The sequence below is a fragment of the Colossoma macropomum genome, unplaced genomic scaffold (assembly GCF_904425465.1).
Source record: "Colossoma macropomum unplaced genomic scaffold, Colossoma_macropomum, whole genome shotgun sequence".
NCBI classification, from domain to species: Eukaryota; Metazoa; Chordata; class Actinopteri; order Characiformes; family Serrasalmidae; genus Colossoma; species Colossoma macropomum.
In genome coordinates, this window is record NW_023494801.1 from 18,139,102 (window position 1) to 18,160,815 (window position 21,714).

At 40.1% G+C, this 21,714-nt stretch overlaps 1 protein-coding gene across 1 annotated transcript in view; it reads left to right on the forward strand.

The window, feature by feature from the left end:
* Positions 1 to 21,097, forward strand: part of smurf2 (SMAD specific E3 ubiquitin protein ligase 2) — a 59,520-nt gene extending 38,423 nt beyond the window's left edge. The window contains exons 8-20 of the mRNA XM_036589577.1: positions 522 to 724; positions 3,997 to 4,081; positions 5,024 to 5,182; positions 5,777 to 5,821; positions 10,774 to 10,972; positions 13,907 to 14,010; positions 14,476 to 14,590; positions 15,557 to 15,735; positions 16,170 to 16,307; positions 16,430 to 16,550; positions 16,851 to 17,052; positions 17,956 to 18,031; positions 18,194 to 21,097. Of these exons, the coding sequence (XP_036445470.1) occupies positions 522 to 724; positions 3,997 to 4,081; positions 5,024 to 5,182; positions 5,777 to 5,821; positions 10,774 to 10,972; positions 13,907 to 14,010; positions 14,476 to 14,590; positions 15,557 to 15,735; positions 16,170 to 16,307; positions 16,430 to 16,550; positions 16,851 to 17,052; positions 17,956 to 18,031; positions 18,194 to 18,293 (1,726 nt within the window). The 3' untranslated portion in view covers positions 18,294 to 21,097. The remainder of the gene's footprint in view (positions 1 to 521; positions 725 to 3,996; positions 4,082 to 5,023; positions 5,183 to 5,776; positions 5,822 to 10,773; positions 10,973 to 13,906; positions 14,011 to 14,475; positions 14,591 to 15,556; positions 15,736 to 16,169; positions 16,308 to 16,429; positions 16,551 to 16,850; positions 17,053 to 17,955; positions 18,032 to 18,193) is intronic.
* The last annotated feature ends 617 nt before the right edge of the window (positions 21,098 to 21,714 follow it).

Below are 21,714 nucleotides of genomic sequence, written 5' to 3' on the forward strand. Positions count from 1 at the left end.
TTCCATTCATATTTCAAACGAACCGCATCATAGTTTGTTTAGAAGCAGACTGCGGTTGGCCTCCTCTGGGGATTTTGACCTGTGACACAACTATGACACAAATGGAATAAAAATCTCAGAATTTTCAGCTTTGTTAGATTGCATTCCTTACATGTCAGATAAACGCAACAGCATTCAGAAATCGGTTTATTAACGGGAAAGTTTAGATAAAGCGGCTGTAATAGCCACTTTTTTGCATCTGCCTTAGAAGGTTAAGATAAGTAACTGAGTAATAATCCTAGGGTTCAAGGTGTTAGTTTTGCATTCTTTCTCAGAGAGATATTTTGCAGTGGAATCTCCCACTGAGTCACAGTAATTCCCCAAATATTATGTTGTCAGAGAGACGGTCACAGACAGTGATCACTTGGGTGATCATGGAGTGTGTGAGATTTTTTTTCAAACTTGCACCAGATACAATCCTGAAATAGTTTGGGCCATTCAAAGCTTTGACTTACTGGTGTCTCTCTCTCCCTCTATGTCAGGCCGGCATCTGAGTACTCTAGTCCAGGTCGGCCGCTCAGCTGTCTGGTGGATGAAAACACTCCCATCATGACTCCTAATGGTGCAGCAGGAGTGGAGGCAGGTGATCTGCGGGTTCAGGAGCGTCGGGTTCGTTCACAGAGACACAGAAATTACATGAGCCGAACTCATCTTCACACCCCACCAGACCTGCCCGAGGGCTACGGTTAGTTCACAGCACACGCATATATATACAGTGGTACAGTCTATCTAGTGAGGGCCACACTGCTGTTTCAACTCTTTTGCTCCTGTAGCCTCTCACTCATTCTCATGTTATGCCTTGTCTAAAGGGAAACTTGAGTTTACACTATAGCTTATAGTATTCCGCTATAGGTTTTGTTAGTTTGCTACCTGCTGACTTATCCATCATTCTCCCATGAGCACTAACCTGAATAGTCTCAGGAAGGCATCCTCTGATGCCAGTGTTGCTGATATATTACGATGTTGCTGTCATCATCTTTGTGTTTTGCTTACTTAAGATTTGACATCCGTCAGTGAGAAACAGATTTACAGTGGCAGCAGCTGGAAATAACTTTGGTTTTATCAGGAGAGCTATCAACTGAACTTCTTGAAAAGATGTATTTGACACAGAGAATTACGATCCTTGAGTCATAGCAACAACACACAAGCAGGTGAGCTTCAGAATGGAACTAACTAGTGTTAAGGGTGCTTTCACATCTAACTCGTTTGGTATGAATCTATCAATTTTTCTTTAATTCAGTTTATTCTCACAGATGTGAAAACTCCACCTGTACTCAGGTGCGCACCAAACAAATAAGGTATGGTCAGGCAAAACTCACGGGTCTCAGGTGGCTTCCAAACAAAGCCTGGTTCGGTTCACTATTGGTGGGAACATATTTTTGTGTTAGTCTGCACCAAACAGAGGAATTCGACATCAAAGCATGCTTTTCTGCTTCGTCAGTGCTGTACTGCCTGCACTGACTTTTAACAGACACTGATATAGTTCTTGCAGCACAAGCTACAGCAGATGAGCAAGAACATCATAGCTAAGCAGTGACTTTGGTTTTGGCACATGGATCGAGGAATGTGCTACAGCGACATGATAGAAATTGACAAACCAATCATAAAGAAACAAATAAGGTTTTTATTATTAATTTGATTGAGATACACAAACATTAAGCATCTCTTTTTTAATGCAAAGTAGGACTTTTTGACTCAAATGGTGGCAAATGTAAGAGTAACATAGCATTTGAATACCTGCAAAATTCCTGATCAATGTGTTATTTGATGCACTTGCAGCGAAAACAACCAACCCAAAAAAGATATAATGTCACAAAAACCCAAACTCTGGTTAGGACTGGTTAGACCAACATTAACAGCACTATAGTATACATAAAGGTGACATGGGTAACTATTGACACAGCAGTGGATTATGGCCAATAAATATAATACACCAAGTTGTTTTTGTATTTTTGTTTGAAAATCAGCACCATTAGATCAGTGCAATGATGTGTTTTACACCCCAAACACACACAAACAAACCCTTCTGTGGCTTCTGATATAACCCAGGGGAAAATGGTTAGTTCTTTGCGCACTCTGACAGCATTCATACCTTCAGCCTGCCAGAGGAATGTACTTACATAGCGCACACACAAGCATGCAGGACAGGGAGCTCAGAGCTGCTTGGCTTGTTGAAGGGAGCTGTGTTGCTGAGGGAATTGGGGTGATGCTGTAGCTCTTTGGAGAGAACAATATGTCTGAAATCTCTCTCTCTCTCTGACACGCTGTCATCACCAGCTCAGGGTTAGACGAGACCAGTCCAGGAGGAGTTTGAGTGTGTGTGTGCACGCATCTCTGGGGGGGCTTAATAGGACTGTATTTGTGTGTTCGAGCACACTTGAGTCAGCGCATCCTGTGGATGCATCCATAGAGACAGAATAGGGTGGAGATTATGCACACACATTGTGTGTGTGTGTGTGTGTGTGTGTGTGTGTGTGTGTGTGTCCATGGAGAAAGTGCAGGGTGGAGGTTAAGTACACGTAATGTGGAATATGAGTGTGTGTGTGTGTGTATGTGTAATGCAGGGCGTTGTGTGTCGAAAGGAAAGCCAGAGGGATCTCAGCCCCGTGAAAATCTCTGTCAACAATGATAAATGAGTTCTCTGTATAACACGCACACAAACTCTCTGACGACCTGTTTCTTCCATAATCCCTACACACACACACACACACACACACACTCTGCGCGTTTATAAAATCTAAGTTTTCTGCTGCATGTACTACTCCCAACATTTAATAATCTTTTAACCCATTTGGTGAGCATATCCTCACTGTCGCACTAAAACCTTTTCTCCTTTTGTGTTGTTTTTAACTTTTCAGCTACCCTTTACATTGTGTAAAAATTGGTTTAAAATTGCACTAAAATATTGTTACGTTATTTTCCATTATAAGTTAGGAATGTTTTTCCTTCTCCTGTAAAGTTACCATTTTGCAGATATAGTTTGTATAAGTTTTGTTTGGACAGTAACAATATGTTGACGTAAGTGTGGGCATGTTTGTTTTATTACGCAGATGTGATATGTTTGTTTTACTATCCAAATGTGTCCTAGTATTTTGTTAATTTAACCTGCCTTGTTAAAATAAACCATCTTGTCATTTTTAAAGTACCACAACATACAGTGGGGTCTAAAAAGTCAGAGACCACATTTGAATTAGGAAAATAAATAAAATTTTCTAGAGTTTCGAAAAATTACAAAACTACAATGAAGAAATATTCAAGATTCTGCTCTGTGTCGTGGTCACTTCAAATTTGCGTCTTATCCCTTTTACTGCAGCATGTTAAGATGATTGTCAGGTGGATTTGAACTTCTCATCAGAGGCTTGTTTAATCAGCTTTCAGCTATTGAAATTGCACACTACTGTTAAAGCAAAAGAGAGGGATTTAACTTTTCACTCACTGTTATGCTAAGGTGAAACATGCTATTATTGGTTAATATTATTTTTCCTACCCACTGGTGCACAGTGATGTAATAAAAAAATAGAAAACATTTTAGAGTCAGGCAAAAGTTGTTTCATTTTGATGACAGATTAGAGGAGAACAAGGATTTCGTGTTTTCAGTATGATGAAATCATGAATTGTATTTAATATGGCCAGACCCATGAACAGCTGCAGAAGCAGCTGATATTGTTTCATATTAATGGCCATATCTAAGCAGAAATTAAAATGAGAATATGAGGTTGATGAATCTGCCTAAAGTGTAAACTTGTTTGGTTTTTTGTTATTCATAAAAATATGAAATATTTTCTTGTTAGAATATTTGAGTTTTTTTTCCCCTTTGGAACAGCAAAAATGGTTAAAATTCACATCCTTCGTAACATACTAGAAATAGTTAAATACTCATACAGTTTAGGTTATATCCCAGTCATGCCTTTGTCACCAGAGATTAACCCTCCTCCTTTCCCTCTGATTGGTCCACAGAGCAGCGCACCACGCAGCAGGGTCAGGTGTACTTCCTGCACACCCAGACAGGTGTCAGCACTTGGCATGACCCCAGAGTACCCAGGTAAACCCCATCCACCCACCCACAGCACAGTGCTTCATGTTCACTTTTACTTTTGGCATAGACTCTAGTGTCATAGGGGTCCTGCAGACTATAAGCAACTCAGCCACCTCACAAAAAGAGTAGTACTGGAGACAGTATTATATTTATCACGATCAGCAATGAAAGTGTGGTTTGGTCTAGCACTAACCTAACCAGGAGTTCAGGAAATAATCCATTAAAAATAAAGTGTAGGATAAGACTTTGGATTTGACATATAAAGGATGTTGTAGCTGTAGTAAAGTTCAGAGGTACAAGCATTTCAGAGCTGTATCAGATATTTATGATGGATATTTTAGGTTAAAGCAGCAGTTTTTGTAAAGTTTTGAAAATTTGCCCGATCTGCTCAAAGCACCAAGAAACTGCAGTCAGCTGTTTTGTTGTTGTTGTTGATACACCACAGCTAAATTTAGGTTATTCAAGTACTATTTTTGTAGTTTTGTCACGTCAGTCCTCATGGGTATGACTCTGGCCCTAGAGGACAGCAGGGCCAGTGTCAGGAGCTTGCTTTTTCCATTATGCCCTCCACAGTACACCTACTAAGTTCATTACTCTCTGCTGTGAGAATCTTCACCCTGCTGTCATAGGACAAAGACAGCAGTCTACTCTAGTGAATTATGCTGAGGGAAACAGAAAGGCTTGCATGATTTCTCCAGACCTATTGTTTTTTCATATTTGCCTGTTTTCTTTGTTTTATTTCATTATTTTCCTTTCTTTTTGGTTTGCTTGCTTTCCTTTGTCATATTCTCTCTCTCTCTCTTTCTCTCTCTCTCTCTCTCTCTCTTTCTTTCTTTCTTTCTTTCTTTCTTTCTTTCTTTCTTTCTTTCTTTCTTTCTCTCTCTCTCTCTCTCTCTCTCTCTCTCTCTCTCTCTCTCTCTCTCTCTCTCTCTCTCTCTCTCTCAAAAGGGATCTGAGTAATGTAAATTGTGAGGAGTTGGGGCCACTGCCTCCAGGCTGGGAGATTAGGAACACAGCTACGGGTCGAGTTTACTTCGTGGACCACAACAACCGAACTACACAGTTTACTGACCCGCGGCTCTCTGCCAACCTGCACCTCGTCCTCAAGTAAGTTCTGCTCCAGCCCTGTCCATGTCGGACTCAAAAGAGTTTCTCAGAAGAGCTGGGTGTTAAGATACATCAAGCCCTTCAGCTTATAATAACAAACAGTTGTTTTGAAATCAATAAGGCTGCATTCACATTGCAAAGTTGAAGTAGCATAAATTCACTACTAATGAAATTCTTGATTTTTTTTTATTTATTTTTATTTTATTTTTTTTTTTTGCCTTAGCACAGATGTGAAGCTGTGTGAACGCAAACATAGGATCTTTTAAAATCTGATTTCAGCCACTTTCATATGTAGATGTCCTCAATGAGACACAGATCTGATACAGATTGTAGATGATTTAACATTGCGCTTCAGGGAACATGCATAAATCATTCAGCATCGGCTAATTTGATGATACATGTGTGCTGCTAGCCCTTCCAGGGCAGAACTTTCAGTGTTCACACTAATGACAGATGTGGCTCATTTGCGAACACTGAGCAAAGTCAAAATTGAACAATAAGGCCTGTAATGTGAATGTAGCCTTAACCCCAGTCATATCAGATTTGAATTTGATGTTTACGTATACATTTGTCCTTGTGCTCTTTCCCCATCAGTCCCAGTCCTAATGGTTCCCGTGGTGCTGGTGAGGCTCCAAACAGGTAAGATGTTCATCTGCTATCAGTGGTTGGTTCATATAGTGCTTTTATAATAGATCCGATTGTTTGATTGGTTTGATATGTCTACTATTAATTGAATTGCCGGTCACCAGGCAAGAAAGCAAAGGAAAAAAATAAGGGAGAAAGGAGGGGAAAAACTCTTTACAGCTGTGATGCACACAAGTGGAATGAACTGGTGGTTGAGTTTCCATGGTATGATATTATTCTCCCTCTCTCTAAAAGCCCCTCTGTCTGCTACGTGTGCGTGTGTGTGTGTGTTTCTGCCTGTGCACACTGCGGGTCAGAGGAATGCACTGATGAAGAGATCAGGTTTCGCTTTTCCTGTTCTGACAGATCAAAGAACATGTTCTACACCGCTTTTCCTTTCCATACATTTTTTCCCTCCTAGTCCAGAGAAAACCTTATAAAAACTTGAGACCCACTGTACATTTAAGTCATTTAGGTACCAAGCAAACTGGCCACCGTTCATTCGAGTGACTCATTCACTCCATAGTTCTTTAGTTTTGAAATCAGTGCATTCATTGTCATTAGGATGTAGTGTTGTATACCTCACTCATACCCTTTAATGGTTCCGAAACAGTTCTTGGCTTCTTGGATAAACCCTTTTACTGGTGTAGAACCTTTCCATTATTTGTAGGTCCTTTAAACTTTTAAAAAAGGTTCTTCACACTGACACATCTTATTCAAGTATTCTTTAGGAAACCAAAAGTGATTTTGTTAATTTTTTAAATGTACTTAATTTTAAAGAGTGTACAGTATTTGTCTAAAACTTACAAGACACTTGTTTCTCTAACATTTCTTTTTAAATCAAGGGTATTAGTTGAGTTTGTTCCCCTTTGCTGCAGTAACAACCTCTGCTCTTCTGGGAAAGCTTTACACTAGATGTTGGAATATTTCTGTAAAAATTTCATTGCATTCAACCACAGCAGTATTAATCAGGTCAGGTACTGACGTTAGATGTTCTGCATCACAAACATCACTCCAACTCATCCTAAAATTATTGAATAGAGCTCCATCACTCTAGAGAATGCAGTTCCACTGCTCAACAGCCCAATACTGGGAGGCTTTCTACCCCTCTAGCTGATGCTGGGCATTGGGCTTGATGACCTTAGGCTCATGTGCGGCTGCCGTAGACCATCCCATTCTATTAGCAGTGCTTTTCTGTAATGTTTATGCAAGCTGTGTGTGTGCAGTTGAACACTTGTGTCAACAGTGGGTGCACCTGAAAGTAGCTGAATTCACTAATCTGAAAAGGTGTCTGGTTACTTAAAGGTTTGGTAAGTATGATTTAGGGGGATATATTAGCAGAAATCTAATAAAATATAAAAGCAGAATGTAGTATACAAAACCATAGGTTCTGCTACACACTTGGAAAGGGAGGGGTGAAGGAGGGATACTCAACGCTCGATGCTACTAAATATCACACACTGCTGCTTTAACATCCAGCTGCATCATAAGCTGAAATTCTGTGTTCAATGTATGAACATCAGCAGCTTTTTAAAGTAGCAGTCTGTTTTCACAACCGATGGCTACCCTCATGAGTGTTTCTTATAAACTATAGTATCTTCCTAGAAGTGCTGTGGCCCCCATTATAGCAGCAGGACCCTCTGCATGCAGCTAGAAAATATAATTCATGGAGGAATACCCACATTGAGGACCTTCTGCGCAGATAGAATGAAATCAACCGCATTCAGACTCCATTTTGTGCTCTGGGGTAAATTGTTGCCCCCCAAGGAGCTAAGAGAAAGACAGTAGACGTCAGCCCTTGGGGGGGTCACTTTCCATTGGAGCTTAGTCTCCAGCCATTTTAAAAGGTTGGACATTCCAAGCAGTGGACACGCTCTGGTAAAGACATCAGAGGGACCTCACTCAGTGGATGAACGTCAACACATCTGTCTTCTATCATTTCAGAGGAGCTTGGAGAAGCTCAGGCTACCTCACTCTGCACCTCCCTTATGACCAAGCACATAACCTCTGCAAATAATATTGGCCTTCCATTAGGAGAGCATTGGAAGTGGTGAAACGACATACTGACATATGTAACATCACTACTTACAGTAGTAATATTTTTTGTTTGTATTTATTTTTTCATTAGTGCGTTTCTGAGCGTTGCTTAGTACTTACTGCCTTTTTAAATGTAGTTTTCTCAGGTGCCCAAAACTTTTGTATAGTATTGTATCTGTTTAAAATAGAAACAACACAGATCCTGAATTTTAACCAGTGTCCATATATCTGCGTGATATGCATGTGAAATGGAGACAGATTCTGCAGGGGAGGTAGAATTCGGCACAACACCTGTTGTCTGAAAATCACGTGATGCCTAAAATCGAGTAATAGAAAATGCATATGATGATAATTGCTAATTATCAAGTTTTGAATTATTTTTGGCCCTTTTCATCAAGCCCTACCTTCCAGTCACGCAACTGTGTGTCAGTGTCCATAAATACTTCAAATTGCCTGTTGCATTTTGAAGGTGTTTGTGGAATTTTCAAGGTGTCTGAGGATTGTTACTGCAGGACTGTGATTCCTCTGTGGTGATGTTAGTCACAGCCACTGTGGCTTTAACGCAGCGCTACTGAGCCTGACCCTTCCTTTGGGTACAACACACTCCCATTGCTTCGCCTCTCCATCTCCCTCTCTTTTTTGATTGCCTCACTCACCCTTCTCCTACTGCATGTCCTGTCTTCTCTTCTGTCTCATATTTTCTCTTTATCAGATCATCCCTCCTTCCCTCCCCTCTAGCGCTGCCTTTACTGTCCACATGCTGCTTCTCCTTTTTCTCCTTGTTTTGCCCATTACTCTAACCTTCATCACTGTCAATTTTCCTCTCGCTCTCTCTTTTCCTCGACTCTAGCCTCGCTCCCTGAGACAAGTTATCTGTATTTGAAGTGCATATGTGCACATGTATGCATGTGTTCAGAATGTGGCAGCTCTGCTCTCTGCTCAGCTGGGCGAGGCTCTGCAGACACCACAGCAGCCGCTCAGGAATGAAGGCAGCCAGGGAGAGAGAGAGAGAGAGAGACCACACTGCAGATCACTGCACGCACGCACACACACACACACTTACCCATAGCCCACTGAGGCAGAGAGAGTCTGCGTTTTCCTGCTGGATCACAAATCAAACTTCACAATCACCCTTAAAAAATTGAACGGTAGTAATCAAATAGGAAACTTTAGGATTTACTCTTGCCCTTGTTTAGTATTCCTGTATTTGTAGAGTTGGGGCTGGGTGATCACAGGAGACATTTTCACACTGCACAATATACATCACAATATTTAGGGGTTTTTTTCCAGAAGTTTGAGAAGTTGTAACAAAAGCATTTAAAAATGCTATTGAAACTAAGAGTACAATATTTTTTTTTATGGCCAGACTGAGGATTAAATTCACTCGGGATAAGCACATCTTCCAAATGCATAAATGTACATTGAAAATTCAACTGCGCTGAATTTAATGTGCTTAGAGAACTCATCATGCTCTCTGAATGAAACATGCTGTTCATCAGTGTGTTTTAAGTACTGATAATATCCAGTGTGCATCATGAAAGCAATTAATGCCATCATTTTGCCCACACTTTCCTGTAGTACCGTTTTATAGTAATCTATAGTAACCTTGTTTATTGTCCTGTAGTAGTCAATAGTAATCTGTCTGAGTTTACTTTAAGATTCTTAAAGGAATTACTTTACCATGATTATTATTATTTTTATGAAGTAGATATAGCTACTAAAAACTCAGTTGTCAGTAAGAGCCTTTTTTAGCTGAAGCAGTGGTGCCAGCCTGTGAAAGCCCCCGAGTTTCTGTCCCACTGAACCAGTGCCCTCAGCATAGGGTCACGGTCTGTTTAAAAATGCTCTTTGTGAAAGAGCTCTGTCCTCTATCTTTGGAAAGTTGTGTTTTTGGAGATGAAGGTGGATTGTGTCTGGGAGATGTCTATGGCACCGTGCCCTGCTGCTTTGGCATTACAGCTATGTGAGAACTGGCATGTGAAGGATGTGGGGATGTCGGGGGGAAGCAGTGTGAGTGCAGGCAGAGGCTTGTTAGGAAGATTGTGTGTGAGTGTGTGTAGACTGAACCGGAGTGTCTGCGTGTCAGTGCTTGTTTTGAATTTCCAAAATCTCAAAAATTAATATAAGATTAATCAATTATTGTTAAAAGCCTTTCCACGCTAAATGCTGTCTGATCCACTCAGACCAGTGCAACACACACTAACAAACCACCACCACATCAGTGTTATTGCAGTGCTGAGAATGATCCACCACTCTAATAGTACCTGCTCTGTGAGGGTCCATGGGAGTCCTGACCACTGAAGAACAGGGTAAAAAGGGGCTAACAAAGTATACAGAGAAACAGATGGACTACAGTCTGTAATTGTAGAACTACAAAGTGCACTTATATAATAAGTAGAGCTGATAAAATGGACAGTGAGCATAGAAACAAGGTCATAATGTTATGCCTGATCTGTGTGAATGACACAAATGTGAGAAATATTTTGTAACTAATTTTTTGGAACATTTTGAAATTTCATGACTTTTGCTCCTGACAAAAAAGTGTGGATACATCCTGTTTCGAAAAGCAAAAGGAACATAGTTTCACTGCCTCACTCAGGAACTGAAACTTTATAATAAGATTAATGATTTCACAACTTTTAGATGCCCCACACCTGACAAAACAAAGGATTAACTGTACTGTCTATACTGTTGCTAAGCCAACGCCAAAGACAACAAACGAGAGAAAGAATGTTGCATTTTCATCATTCATAAAATCTTGGTGTGCAACATCCTATCAGTTATGCATGCGTTTGTAAAAGTTTATCAAATTCTCAATTAATGACAAGTCAGATTAAATGTATAAAGGCCTTTGTACTGCAAATGTGCATATCTTGTAAATATCTTCACCAAAAAGCAATAACGGTCTCTCTCTCTGTGTGTCTGTGAAGTCGTGCAGGTCAGCTGAAAGACCAGGCCCAGTCTGCACTGTCTCCTGGTAACCTGCCTGAAGATGCAGAGTGTCTGACTGTGCCCAAGTACAAGAGAGACCTGGTGCAGAAGCTGAAGATCCTCCGGCAGGAGCTCTCACAGCAGCAGCCACAGGCTGGACACTGCCGCATCGAAGTGTCCCGCGAAGAGATCTTTGAGGTAACATGGTGGATCCACTTGAATGAGTATAAACTATACTGACGTGACCTCACAAGATTTTAGTTCAGTAACAGTTCAGTGCACACTGCAATCTCAATTTTTACTATGATTTGATTCAATTTGCTTATTTTACTATGATTCACAATTTTTTACACTGATTTACACTGAGTAGACAAATATGACTGGAGGAACTAACACAACCAAGGAAAACACAAAACAAAAACAATATAGCAAGTGTGTTTGTTTGAAAATAACCTGTAAGTTTTGTTTAGGTCTAAAAATTCTAATTACAATTAATTATTGCTGTTTATAACATTCCAAAAGTAAGCATCACATAACTGGCATCACTAAGTGGGGTTTGATAGTAACAGACTGAAAAGTCTTGTAAATGGATGAACAGTTCAGTGCTGTTTAGTGCTGGGTATCGGGTACCAATTTAGTTCCGGTTCCTGACTGGTCAGTACCGAAATATCAATAAGCTCCTGGACAAACGGTGCTGCTTTTGGTATTTATGTAATGTTAATTCATTCTACATAGCTGGCATTTTCAAATGGATGGTGCTAGACTGGATTAGAGGCTCATGTTAAAACTACAGATAGAATAGTTTGATAGTCTAAATGTCAGAAAATGTTTCCAACATTAAAAGAATAACTAGGATATTTTGACAGCCTAAATCAGGTTATCAGGGGGAGTAGTAATATTAAGATGAGTCTGTACTGAATTAAAATTTGGTAGCTAGCATAGCATAAATCGCTAACTGATGGGTAGCCTAAGTTTGAACTTGGTGTGAGCTGTCCTGACAACCAGGAGTAACTAATTTTGCTTTGCTTATGGTCACTATTTTCAACTGTAGGGAGATAACAGCCTTTTCACATCTTTGCATTTTGAATCTTTTCACATCTTTTGTGAAAAGTCTATGTCATGTCTTTGTTTATGGAAAGTATAATCAAGCAGTATTGATAGTATTGGTGTTGATTGCAGTATAGATAAAATCCTAACAATACACATCCCTAATGCTGTTTCAACCAGCCAGGCTTTCCAACCTAAATATGTAAAAGTACATTCATTAAAATGAATGTGATCTGTAAAAAGAGACGGCCAGTTGGAAATGAGTGAGTGACAAACGTGGCAAATTTATTTTTGACCATAAAATTTAAATACATTTTATTTACATGACATCTTTTGTACATTTTTGATAAATCTGTACATGAAAACTTCCAAATAATTAACCGCTGTGAACTAATATGAGAAGCTATAGACTTGCCTCATTGTTTACTTTTGGAGGCTTAGTTGTAACATGGGGTTAGCTGTAACATCATTAACACATTTCTGCACATTTTAGTGCACAATTACTGTTTATTTGCTGAATTTAACATATTGAAAGGGAAAATAAATAATTAAATATGGCCTATGCAAGAGTAATGGTAGATTGTTTTTTTCCTGTGTTATCTCAGCAAATAAGTATAAATTGCACACAAAATTTACACTCTGAAGATTTTTCAGATCTGAAGTAAGAGTGGAGCTTGATTTTCTCCACTCTCTCAAAGATATAAGCTTGAAGAACTGTCTGTCTGATGGTGACAATGTTCTCTGAAGAGGGAACTTGCCATTTGACCAGGGACGTTCAAACTTTTGTATACAACTGTACAGCAACCCAGTAACTGAAAATCACTTAGGACGAAAAAATTTATGGTCTAAAACAGGGGTGCTCAGTCCTCATCCTGGAGAGTTCAGAGCCAACAAACTCTACAGGGTGATAGATCTCCAGGACCAGGATTGGGCACCCCTGGTCTAAAAAGAGTCTTCAGGTTGAATCTGGAGAATCGTGTCTGATTGCTGTGAAGGTTCACAGATCACATAGCTAAGGTAATGTGAAAAATTATCCGTGTTACGTTTCACCCCATGTTAGTTACAGACATAGAGCTCAGTAATACAACATGGCATGAAGCAGCAGGCTTTTCACTGACTGATGATGAGGGCAGAGAGTGGCTGCTGGTTTGTTGCTCCCCTGGCAGAGCCTGACTGTGAGCCATGTGCTCTCGCTGGAGTGTGACATCTGCCATACTGCCACACAGCCTTCTTTTTTCCTTTCTCTCCTCTTGTGCTGAGAGCAGAGAGGAAGCTCATTTTGTGCCCCTGCTGTGCTGGCTTGTTTTGCTGACCCCCTATTGTAGCTCTTTTTTCTTCACTCTCTCGCTGTCTGCCTCCGTCATCCCTCACTGCCTACCAGCAAAACACTTGAGCAAGACAGTAAATAAAAGTCTAAAGGCTGTTTTAATTGTGTGTAAACATGCCTGGGAGCTCAATTTGGTATTACTTCTTTCATCCACTAATGAGAAAGTCCTTAACACGCATGTTTAGTTGGCTGAGCTCGTGTGCGACCGCTATGTAAGCCTACCAGCCATTAGAAGTATGCGTGTGTGACTTCTCTTTTTTTTTCTATTTGTTATTAAGCCTGTCTCTAGCCATGGACCTGCTGTAGGATGGTTTTGAGCCATATGTGTTTGTGTGCACACTTGTTTTTCCCCTACCGCTCCACAGCTTGAAGTGATTTTGCCTGAGTGGGCTCGTCTGGGTTTGGGTGCTTAAGGGAGTGTGAGGCTGAACTCTTGGAGATGTTTCTGATGCTGCATTCCACCGTTCCTCTGTGTTCTCTCCAGAGCTCCAGAGGCATGCAAGCCTGCAACAGACAGATTATATGGGCCCACAGAGCAAAAACAAGTCTGCGTGCATGTTTTTGCGTATATCACTGTTCACTTGTCCGCAGATTCAGAATGTCTGTGAAATTCAGAATGTGTTGTTAAATGCCTTTACTATGTTATTCCAGTATCAAAAAGTACTGTCTTTATGAAATATATAGAATGTGTTGCTTTTCTTTAATTATAGCTGTCCTGCTGGTTACTAAGCAGCATTTTCTGACCTCTCCTTCCTCAGGAGTCGTACCGGCAGGTGATGAAGATGAGGCCGAAAGACTTGTGGAAGAGACTGATGGTGAAGTTCAGAGGAGAGGAAGGACTGGATTATGGAGGAGTAGCCAGGTATGACCTTCACCTACATACTAATTAGGACAGGAAAAACAGAAATTATCTCAGATCAGGGTCTGTATTCACAAAGCTTCTCAAGAGTAGGAGTGCTGATCTGGGATCTGTCCCTGTCAGTAAAGTCTTAGTAAATGAGAGAAGAATCTGACCCTGGATCAGTACTCGTACTCCGGGAAGCTTTGTGAATACAGGCCAAGCGCTTTTGTTCTTTTAGGGCTTACGCTGAGACATTTTGTTCACTTGATCCTAATTCCTGATGAAGGCAGACTGGAAACTAGACCCTTTAGACCCTCTAGTGGTGACAGATGGGTATTACACAAGTCAAATGTGAACTGAACTTCTGAGCATCTCAAGAATGACCTTCTCCTATATTTGTGGAACAGAAATACAAACTCTGGTGACCAGACTTGAAAATTGCACAAGATTACTATGCTTAATGTGTTTGCTTGCGTGTGTTTGCAGGGAGTGGTTATACCTCCTGTCACATGAGATGTTGAATCCATACTACGGCCTCTTCCAGTACTCGCGGGATGACATCTACACTCTACAGATCAACCCAGACTCTGCCGTCAACCCGGTACATAACTTAATTGAGCAAAAAGCCAGACAGCAACACCTCTGCTTGGCATTTTATCAGCTTTGTGCATAACCTTTTGACAGTCTTGTTGTGACTTACAGAACTTAGGCAATGGTTTTCATCACAAACAGATATATGTCGAAAAGTAAAGAGTAAGGGGTAATTTAGACAACGCCTCTTCAGATTCTCTGAATCAAGCTTCTGTCATTGTCATCTATGGACCATCTATTGTACCACTACTGAAAAGCACTGCGCAGTGTGCAATACACCCAGCCATTAGTTGTTTGCAATATGATGATATTTTATTGTTATCATGATACACAAAATGCATTTCTGAGCATATCATGGATATTGTTTGTACTTAAAGAACACTGACCAACTGCATCTTTCATTCCAAAGAGACTGTAATTAGTCCTGTTTAATTGGAATTAATGCAGCACAGTATGTGAAATGCAGAATCAAAACCTTTGTAGTCATAGTTTTTAATATTGGTTTTTAAAACTTTGTAATATCGTGCATCATGACCATTTCACATATCATGATATACAATTTTTTTCCATATCACCCACCCCAAACAGCCATACATCACTGCATCAATGTCAAGGAAGTCTCATCTAGTGACTAACAGACCAAAAGCTAGTTCTGGCTGATTTTTAACACTCAGTGCTGTACAGCACTCGGCACGAAGATTAACACAAACTCCTTGTGAAAAAAAAGAAGATTTTAATTTATTTTTTCTGTCAGTTTCAAAATGTTTATTGCACATTTTTAGTTTTTGGAGTTGTCTCAAATTGTTTTCTCCTGTCCGCCTACTACTCAAACATATGCGTCAACTCGTCTCCTTTAAAAAGACATTGTCTGAACATCCCCTAACTGAGCTCCTCTGAAAAACAAACCATGCTTATATCTGTACTGCTGGTGCAGTTAAATCATCAATTATTGATTGTTGGACTGTTTTCATTTCAGGAACACTTGTCCTACTTCCACTTTGTGGGCCGCATAATGGGCATGGCTGTGTTCCACGGCCATTACATAGATGGCGGCTTTACTCTGCCCTTTTACAAGCAACTGCTGGGCAAACCCATCACCCTGGATGACATGGAGTCTGTAGACCCTGACCTGCACAACAGTTTAGTCTGGATCCTGTGAGTGCTCCTCAATTCCTGCTTAAACCAGATGACTAGTTACCTTACAAGTTGCAGTGAAACAGTTTATCATTTTTTTGTTTGTTTGTTTTCACAGACCACTCAGTTCTGATGATTTCTCTGACATTTCCTAGCATTCAGCATTTTTGTGACTGTAGCAGTTTTCATGTAGATCTAGTGTTCCAGATCCATATTACATGCATACATGCCTGTGATATTCTTCTTAGCAGACCAAGCAGTCTGAGGTCTTTAGTTGTTTTTTTTAGAGGAATAATAATTTAGAGTTCACTGGTTCACTTTTAAAACGTCTTATGGGATGATGGTAGTCGGCTGATTATCAGTATGATGCATGTAGCATTATACACATTTCCATAGCATGTTTCTTCAGAACATGTCAAGTATATGTAATAATTTCCCCCAATCTGTGTTCTCAGTGACAATGACATCACAGGGGTACTGGACCACACATTTTGTGTAGAGCACAATGCATATGGGGAGATCATTCAGCATGAGCTCAAACCAAATGGCAAGAGCATCCCTGTAACCCAGGAGACCAAGAAGGAGTATGTCAGGTATGTTTATACAGCTCTTATACAGCTCTTGCGCTTGAACTGGGCTGACTTTATTCGACTTTGATGCAGCACTTATTCTGACCACAAGGTGATGCTAATATCATGGGTTTGGTCTCCTGCAGGCTTTATGTTAATTGGCGGTTCCTGAGAGGCATTGAGGCTCAGTTCCTGGCCCTGCAGAAAGGCTTCAATGAGGTCATACCACAACACCTGCTCAAGGCCTTTGATGAGAAAGAGCTTGAGGTATTAGAATTTGAATGCTTATGAATACCTCTTTAATACAGAAAGTGTTGAAAAGTTGAGCACTTTGTTGATTTTAGCTGGTACTTTTTTTCACAACTGCTAATTTTTGCTAACACACTGCATTAATAATTGCTTGTGAATTTTTACAGAATGTATTTTATCAAATATTCTGTGTGATGTGACTGACAAGTCTTCCATTTCTGTACTTAGTGGCACAGTTTCAGTCTTAAGGTTTAAGTTTTAATATGTATTTCCACATGACCTCACTTTGCACCACACCCCATCCTTTCCCTCTGCCAGCTGATCGTGTGTGGCCTGGGGAAGATCGACATAAACGACTGGAAGTCCAACACACGATTGAAGCACTGCACACCAGACAGCAACATCGTGAAGTGGTTCTGGCGAGCTGTTGAGTCATTCGATGAGGAGCGGAGAGCCCGACTGCTGCAGTTCGTCACCGGCTCCTCCAGAGTGCCGCTGCAGGGCTTCAAAGCTTTACAAGGTATTTCAGCTCAGGCCATTTATACCAATGGGATGAACCTTAAGAGCAGATAGTTGGGGGGTGGATACACAGTTATCAGCACTAAGTGCATAGTAGTACTTGTGCAAAAGTCAGAGATCTTCTATTCATTTCATTTCCAGTCAAAGCAGCCATTAAGTTCAAGTTATTCATTTTTCATGAGTTGTTTCTAAGGAGATCCACTTACATAAGCAAGGAGAAAGTGAAAAGAGAAAAAAGGGAAAAGCATTTCTAAAGCTGGAGTTTAAAAAATTGTTAAAAGATGTAGAGAAGCTTGGGTTCCCAACAACTGTGCAGGGCCTGGTAGACCACCAAAACTGTCACCATCAGATAAACAGTACTTTAAGCTTACATCTTTGAGAGAGAGGAGAAAATCAAGCTCCACTCTTACTTCAGATCTGAAAAATCCACAGGTGTTTCTGTCCATCCTTCCACTGTGAGAGGACAACCCAAACAAAGAAGCTGCTGATGTTCTCATAACAATGGATGGACCACACCGGAGTCCAAACCTGAACATCATTGAATATGTTTGGGATTACTTAGATTGAGAAGCAGAAAATGCAACCAACTTCTAAGACTAAACTTTTTGTGTAATGTTCTGTTAAATGGATGTTTTTGCTTTTTCTCCTGACAACTAAAAAATTAATGGTCATTTTGACTAGAAATTAAATAAATGAAGGGTGGTCTGACATTTTACAGTACTGTATATTGTACTAGTATGTCTTTTAGTCGGGGTGTAAAATTGTTGGATCAATCTAAAGGTGATGATTCAACTACATTAATTTTGAAATGTTAGAAATTACACCACAGTCAGTTAAACTTTTAACACTTGTAATGGTATGCCTGTACATGTTCTCACGCGATCTTGATGTGTTTGGGGTCCAGGAGCTGCAGGCCCGCGTCTCTTCACCATCCATCAGATTGATGCCAGCACCGATAACCTCCCCAAGGCCCACACATGGTGAGTGAAAACACTTCAGCCTTTCTGCCCTCAGTTTAGCAGAATGTGTGATCTGTTTTTATACTTCCATTGTTGTTCATAAGAATTCAGGGATACAGTTAAACAGTGTTAGGCACATCAGTCAAGCTGGTATTAACTGTTCAATTTTTTGTGTTCCCGTAGCTTCAACCGCATTGACATTCCTCCATACGAGCACTATGACAAGCTCTACGACAAACTTCTAACAGCCATTGAGGAGACTTGTGGCTTTGCCGTGGAGTGATTGGCCTGCATTTAGTGGATGAGCTGTTTTGTGGGAGGAGTTGACCCGTCACTCTACCCCAAGGGGGGTGGCCTATGGTTCAGCAGCACCGCCCCTGTCATCAGAAGCAGGGACAGGACTAGGAATAGGATGATGAGAGGGATGGAATATTTTGCAGCACTCTATGCCTAATTCAGCTACATGGGTTTTTTTTCTGCTTCCCTGCATATTTTTTTGTTTTGTTTTGTTTTTTAAGACAAAAATGGACTTTTTTTCAGCTGCTAGTAACTCTTGACTTTTTACCATTTTTTGGAACATGTGTAAATGACTGCTCTTCCTCTTGTGTTTTTTAGCATTAAGAAAAAAGATATAGACAGTATTTCATGTAGCGTCTGTACCAACTGACTGAGGAGAAAGGAGGGACACTGGTGGGGTGCCAACAGAGCACTCCTGCATAAGCTAACAGAGTAGCACTACTGCCCTTACTGAAGACAAGTGGAAGATGCCAGTGTCGACAAAGGACTACACGCAATGGTGTTTGTTTGCCAGGTGGACTTGGAAGCCCTTGTAGCAGGTCCTAGTCTTCTGAAGTAGAACAGGGTGTGATACTCTAATATCTTGTTGCATGGTGGACATTTGGGGCCCGACATGCCATTGCAAGCTACAAAGGAGCTCTAATGAGGGCTCTCATTTAGGGCCCTAGTGCAAGTGCCCTGCTGGCCACTGTTAAGCCCATAAACACCAGAAACCATCACAACTACCTGTGCTCCATTCCGTAAAACCAGTCTCATCAGCAGTCTGATGTATAAGCTTCTTTGAAATGAATGAATGAATGATCGCTTGATGGATTGATTGAGTGTTATTTTTATAGGACACGGGGGAAACATGTAGAAATGAACAACCAAATTATATAGAATTATAATTTATTACCCTTATTTACCCACTATAAACTTGTGTTCTCCAGAGCAAAAAAAAAATGAAGTGGAACATGTACACTGCTTTGCCATGGATGACTTAACAGGTGGCAGTTCAAAGAAAGGAAAGGTGATATGAATGTTTTAAGGAACCCATCTCCTTTAGTGCCATTTATTTTTTAAAACGCATGATTTGACATCATCAGACCTGAACATCCTAACGGCTAACTAAAGGTATGTCTATGCGCATGTATGATGGATTTCATTTTGTACCCTTCAGTCATGGAATCTCTGTTTCTTATTGACCCCAAAAAGAATGATAAGGCTACATTAAGGTGTGGTTCCTGTATTGAGTATCAACACTAATATTGCCTGCTATGACTCACAGGAAACAAAAGGCATAATTAAATTTTACTATTTTTTACTGTATCTGATACTCTTAAGATTAAGATTGAGACCCTTATTAGTCCCACAATGGGGAAATTTCACCTCCACAATCTAACCCATTCGTTACACCACATACACACTAGTGAACACACACACTAGGGGGCAGTGAGCACACTGCCCAGGGTGGTGGGCAGCCCTATCCGCAGTGCCCGGGGAGCAGTTGGGGGTTAGGTGCCTTGCTCAAGGGCACCTCAGTCACGTACTGTTGGCTCAGGGGATCGAACCAGTGACCTTTCGGTCACAAGGCTTGTTCCCTAACCTCCACCCAACAACTCCCCCCTCTTGTATAGTTACTTAAATTATATCGGTGAGCAGACATTTAATTACGCTACAGGGTGAGCAATGGTGAAGTAATCCAAGTTTAAAGGTTCAAACACAAACAAAAATAGATGACGCTGACATTTAGAACATGGCTACAGCGGATTTTAGCCATTTTGTCCTTCTGCTTCAAGGGGACTGTAGCCGCAGTACCTGACTATGAATTACTTTGGACAAAAGTGTCCGTTAAATGACTAAATCTCAAATGTGTCACCAGTTATACCCAAACGCCTTGAAAACCGTTTGTATTATTTTAAATGTGTAGCCTCAGACATAGTGCAACACCTTTTTTTTTTTTTTGATACTTTCCAGCTTCATTCTAGGACTCACAAGCAACATATTTGATTCTTAAACAACGGCTTGAATTTTTAGCTGTCCTCTCTAGTAAAAAAGTCTCCATCATATTTATTTTATTTCATAAGCTCATGTTAGATGGTTGAATGTTTGAGATGATACTTGTCTATAGCAATCCTCTATGACCATGGACTGTTGTTAAAATTTGCATATGCTGAAAATGAATTACACTTCTCGTTGTATTACTTTTTTTTATAAACTGAGTGTGGAAAAAAAAAGTGGAAAAAATAATCTCTGGATAAAGTGATTATCCTGAAGTTATCCTGAAAAGGTGCTTTGTACAGTAATAGAATATTGTCCTTATACAGTTGGCCATGTGGATCACAGAAATCTGTCATATATCTTTAACTTAAATAGAAAGATATAAAAAGACATTGGGGGAAAATACATTTTTGCACACATGCAGACTGTAATTGTTGTAAATAATAGGCAAAAAAAAATTCTATTTACCGAACTCTTTATGAACGGAATGAATTTTTTTAAATGTATTTCATTTACTTTCAAGTCCAGTGCACACATACAGACTCTCTTCTCATCATTTTTTGTTTTCTTCTCTTTACTCAGCGTCACTCTTTTGTTGTACAGCTGCCTCCAGGACGTTGGACTGGATGTTGTTTTGGCATGTTAAAATTCGAGAGGCGCCTCTGGTTTATTTTAGCATGACTTACTAGCAGGACTATATCTCATAGTTGACAGGTGCAATTTGTTTAATGTAACACACTATCATTTTTTGTAAGAGTATTTTATTTTTGTGTGTAATTAGTTCTGATTAAACTGGCTTTTGGCACCAACGGCTGCTTTTATCTGTTTGTGTCTACATGTACATGTCTGGTAGTAGCTTATCCAGATCCTGAAAAAAGCCCCTCAGTTAAGAAACATCCAGTCGCTTTAACTTCCTACTGCTAGACAATTCAGTGAGCTGAGTGACTGAAAATCACAAAAAAATAAAAGCACATTTAAATGAGTGGCTCAGTGTTATTCATTCCAAAGGAGTCACTGGTTTACCATTTACTGCTCAAAGACACTTTCAGGCAGTGTGATCATTTAAAGAGGAATACCATTGATTTTTCAAAATGAATAATTAAGTAGTTGCAGTGTAAATAAAGTCATTCAAAGTGTTTTGATTAGAAATGCACTATTCAAGAGAAAAGAATGGTGCACAGTGGTGGTGATAAGAACCAGATGTCCGGACAGTTTAATGCCTTTAAAGGACACCTCACAAACGAATATTACATGAAATGGTTATGAATTGTGCTGCCTGATGCCTTTTTTCTCGGTAGTTTAGCAATAAACTATTTTTAAATCCATTCATGGTGGAGAGGTACATGCAGTGTATTGTAAGGTAAAATAATCCCGAAAGAAAACATTTTTGGAGATTTACCGCTATTTTCCAATCATCAACATTACAT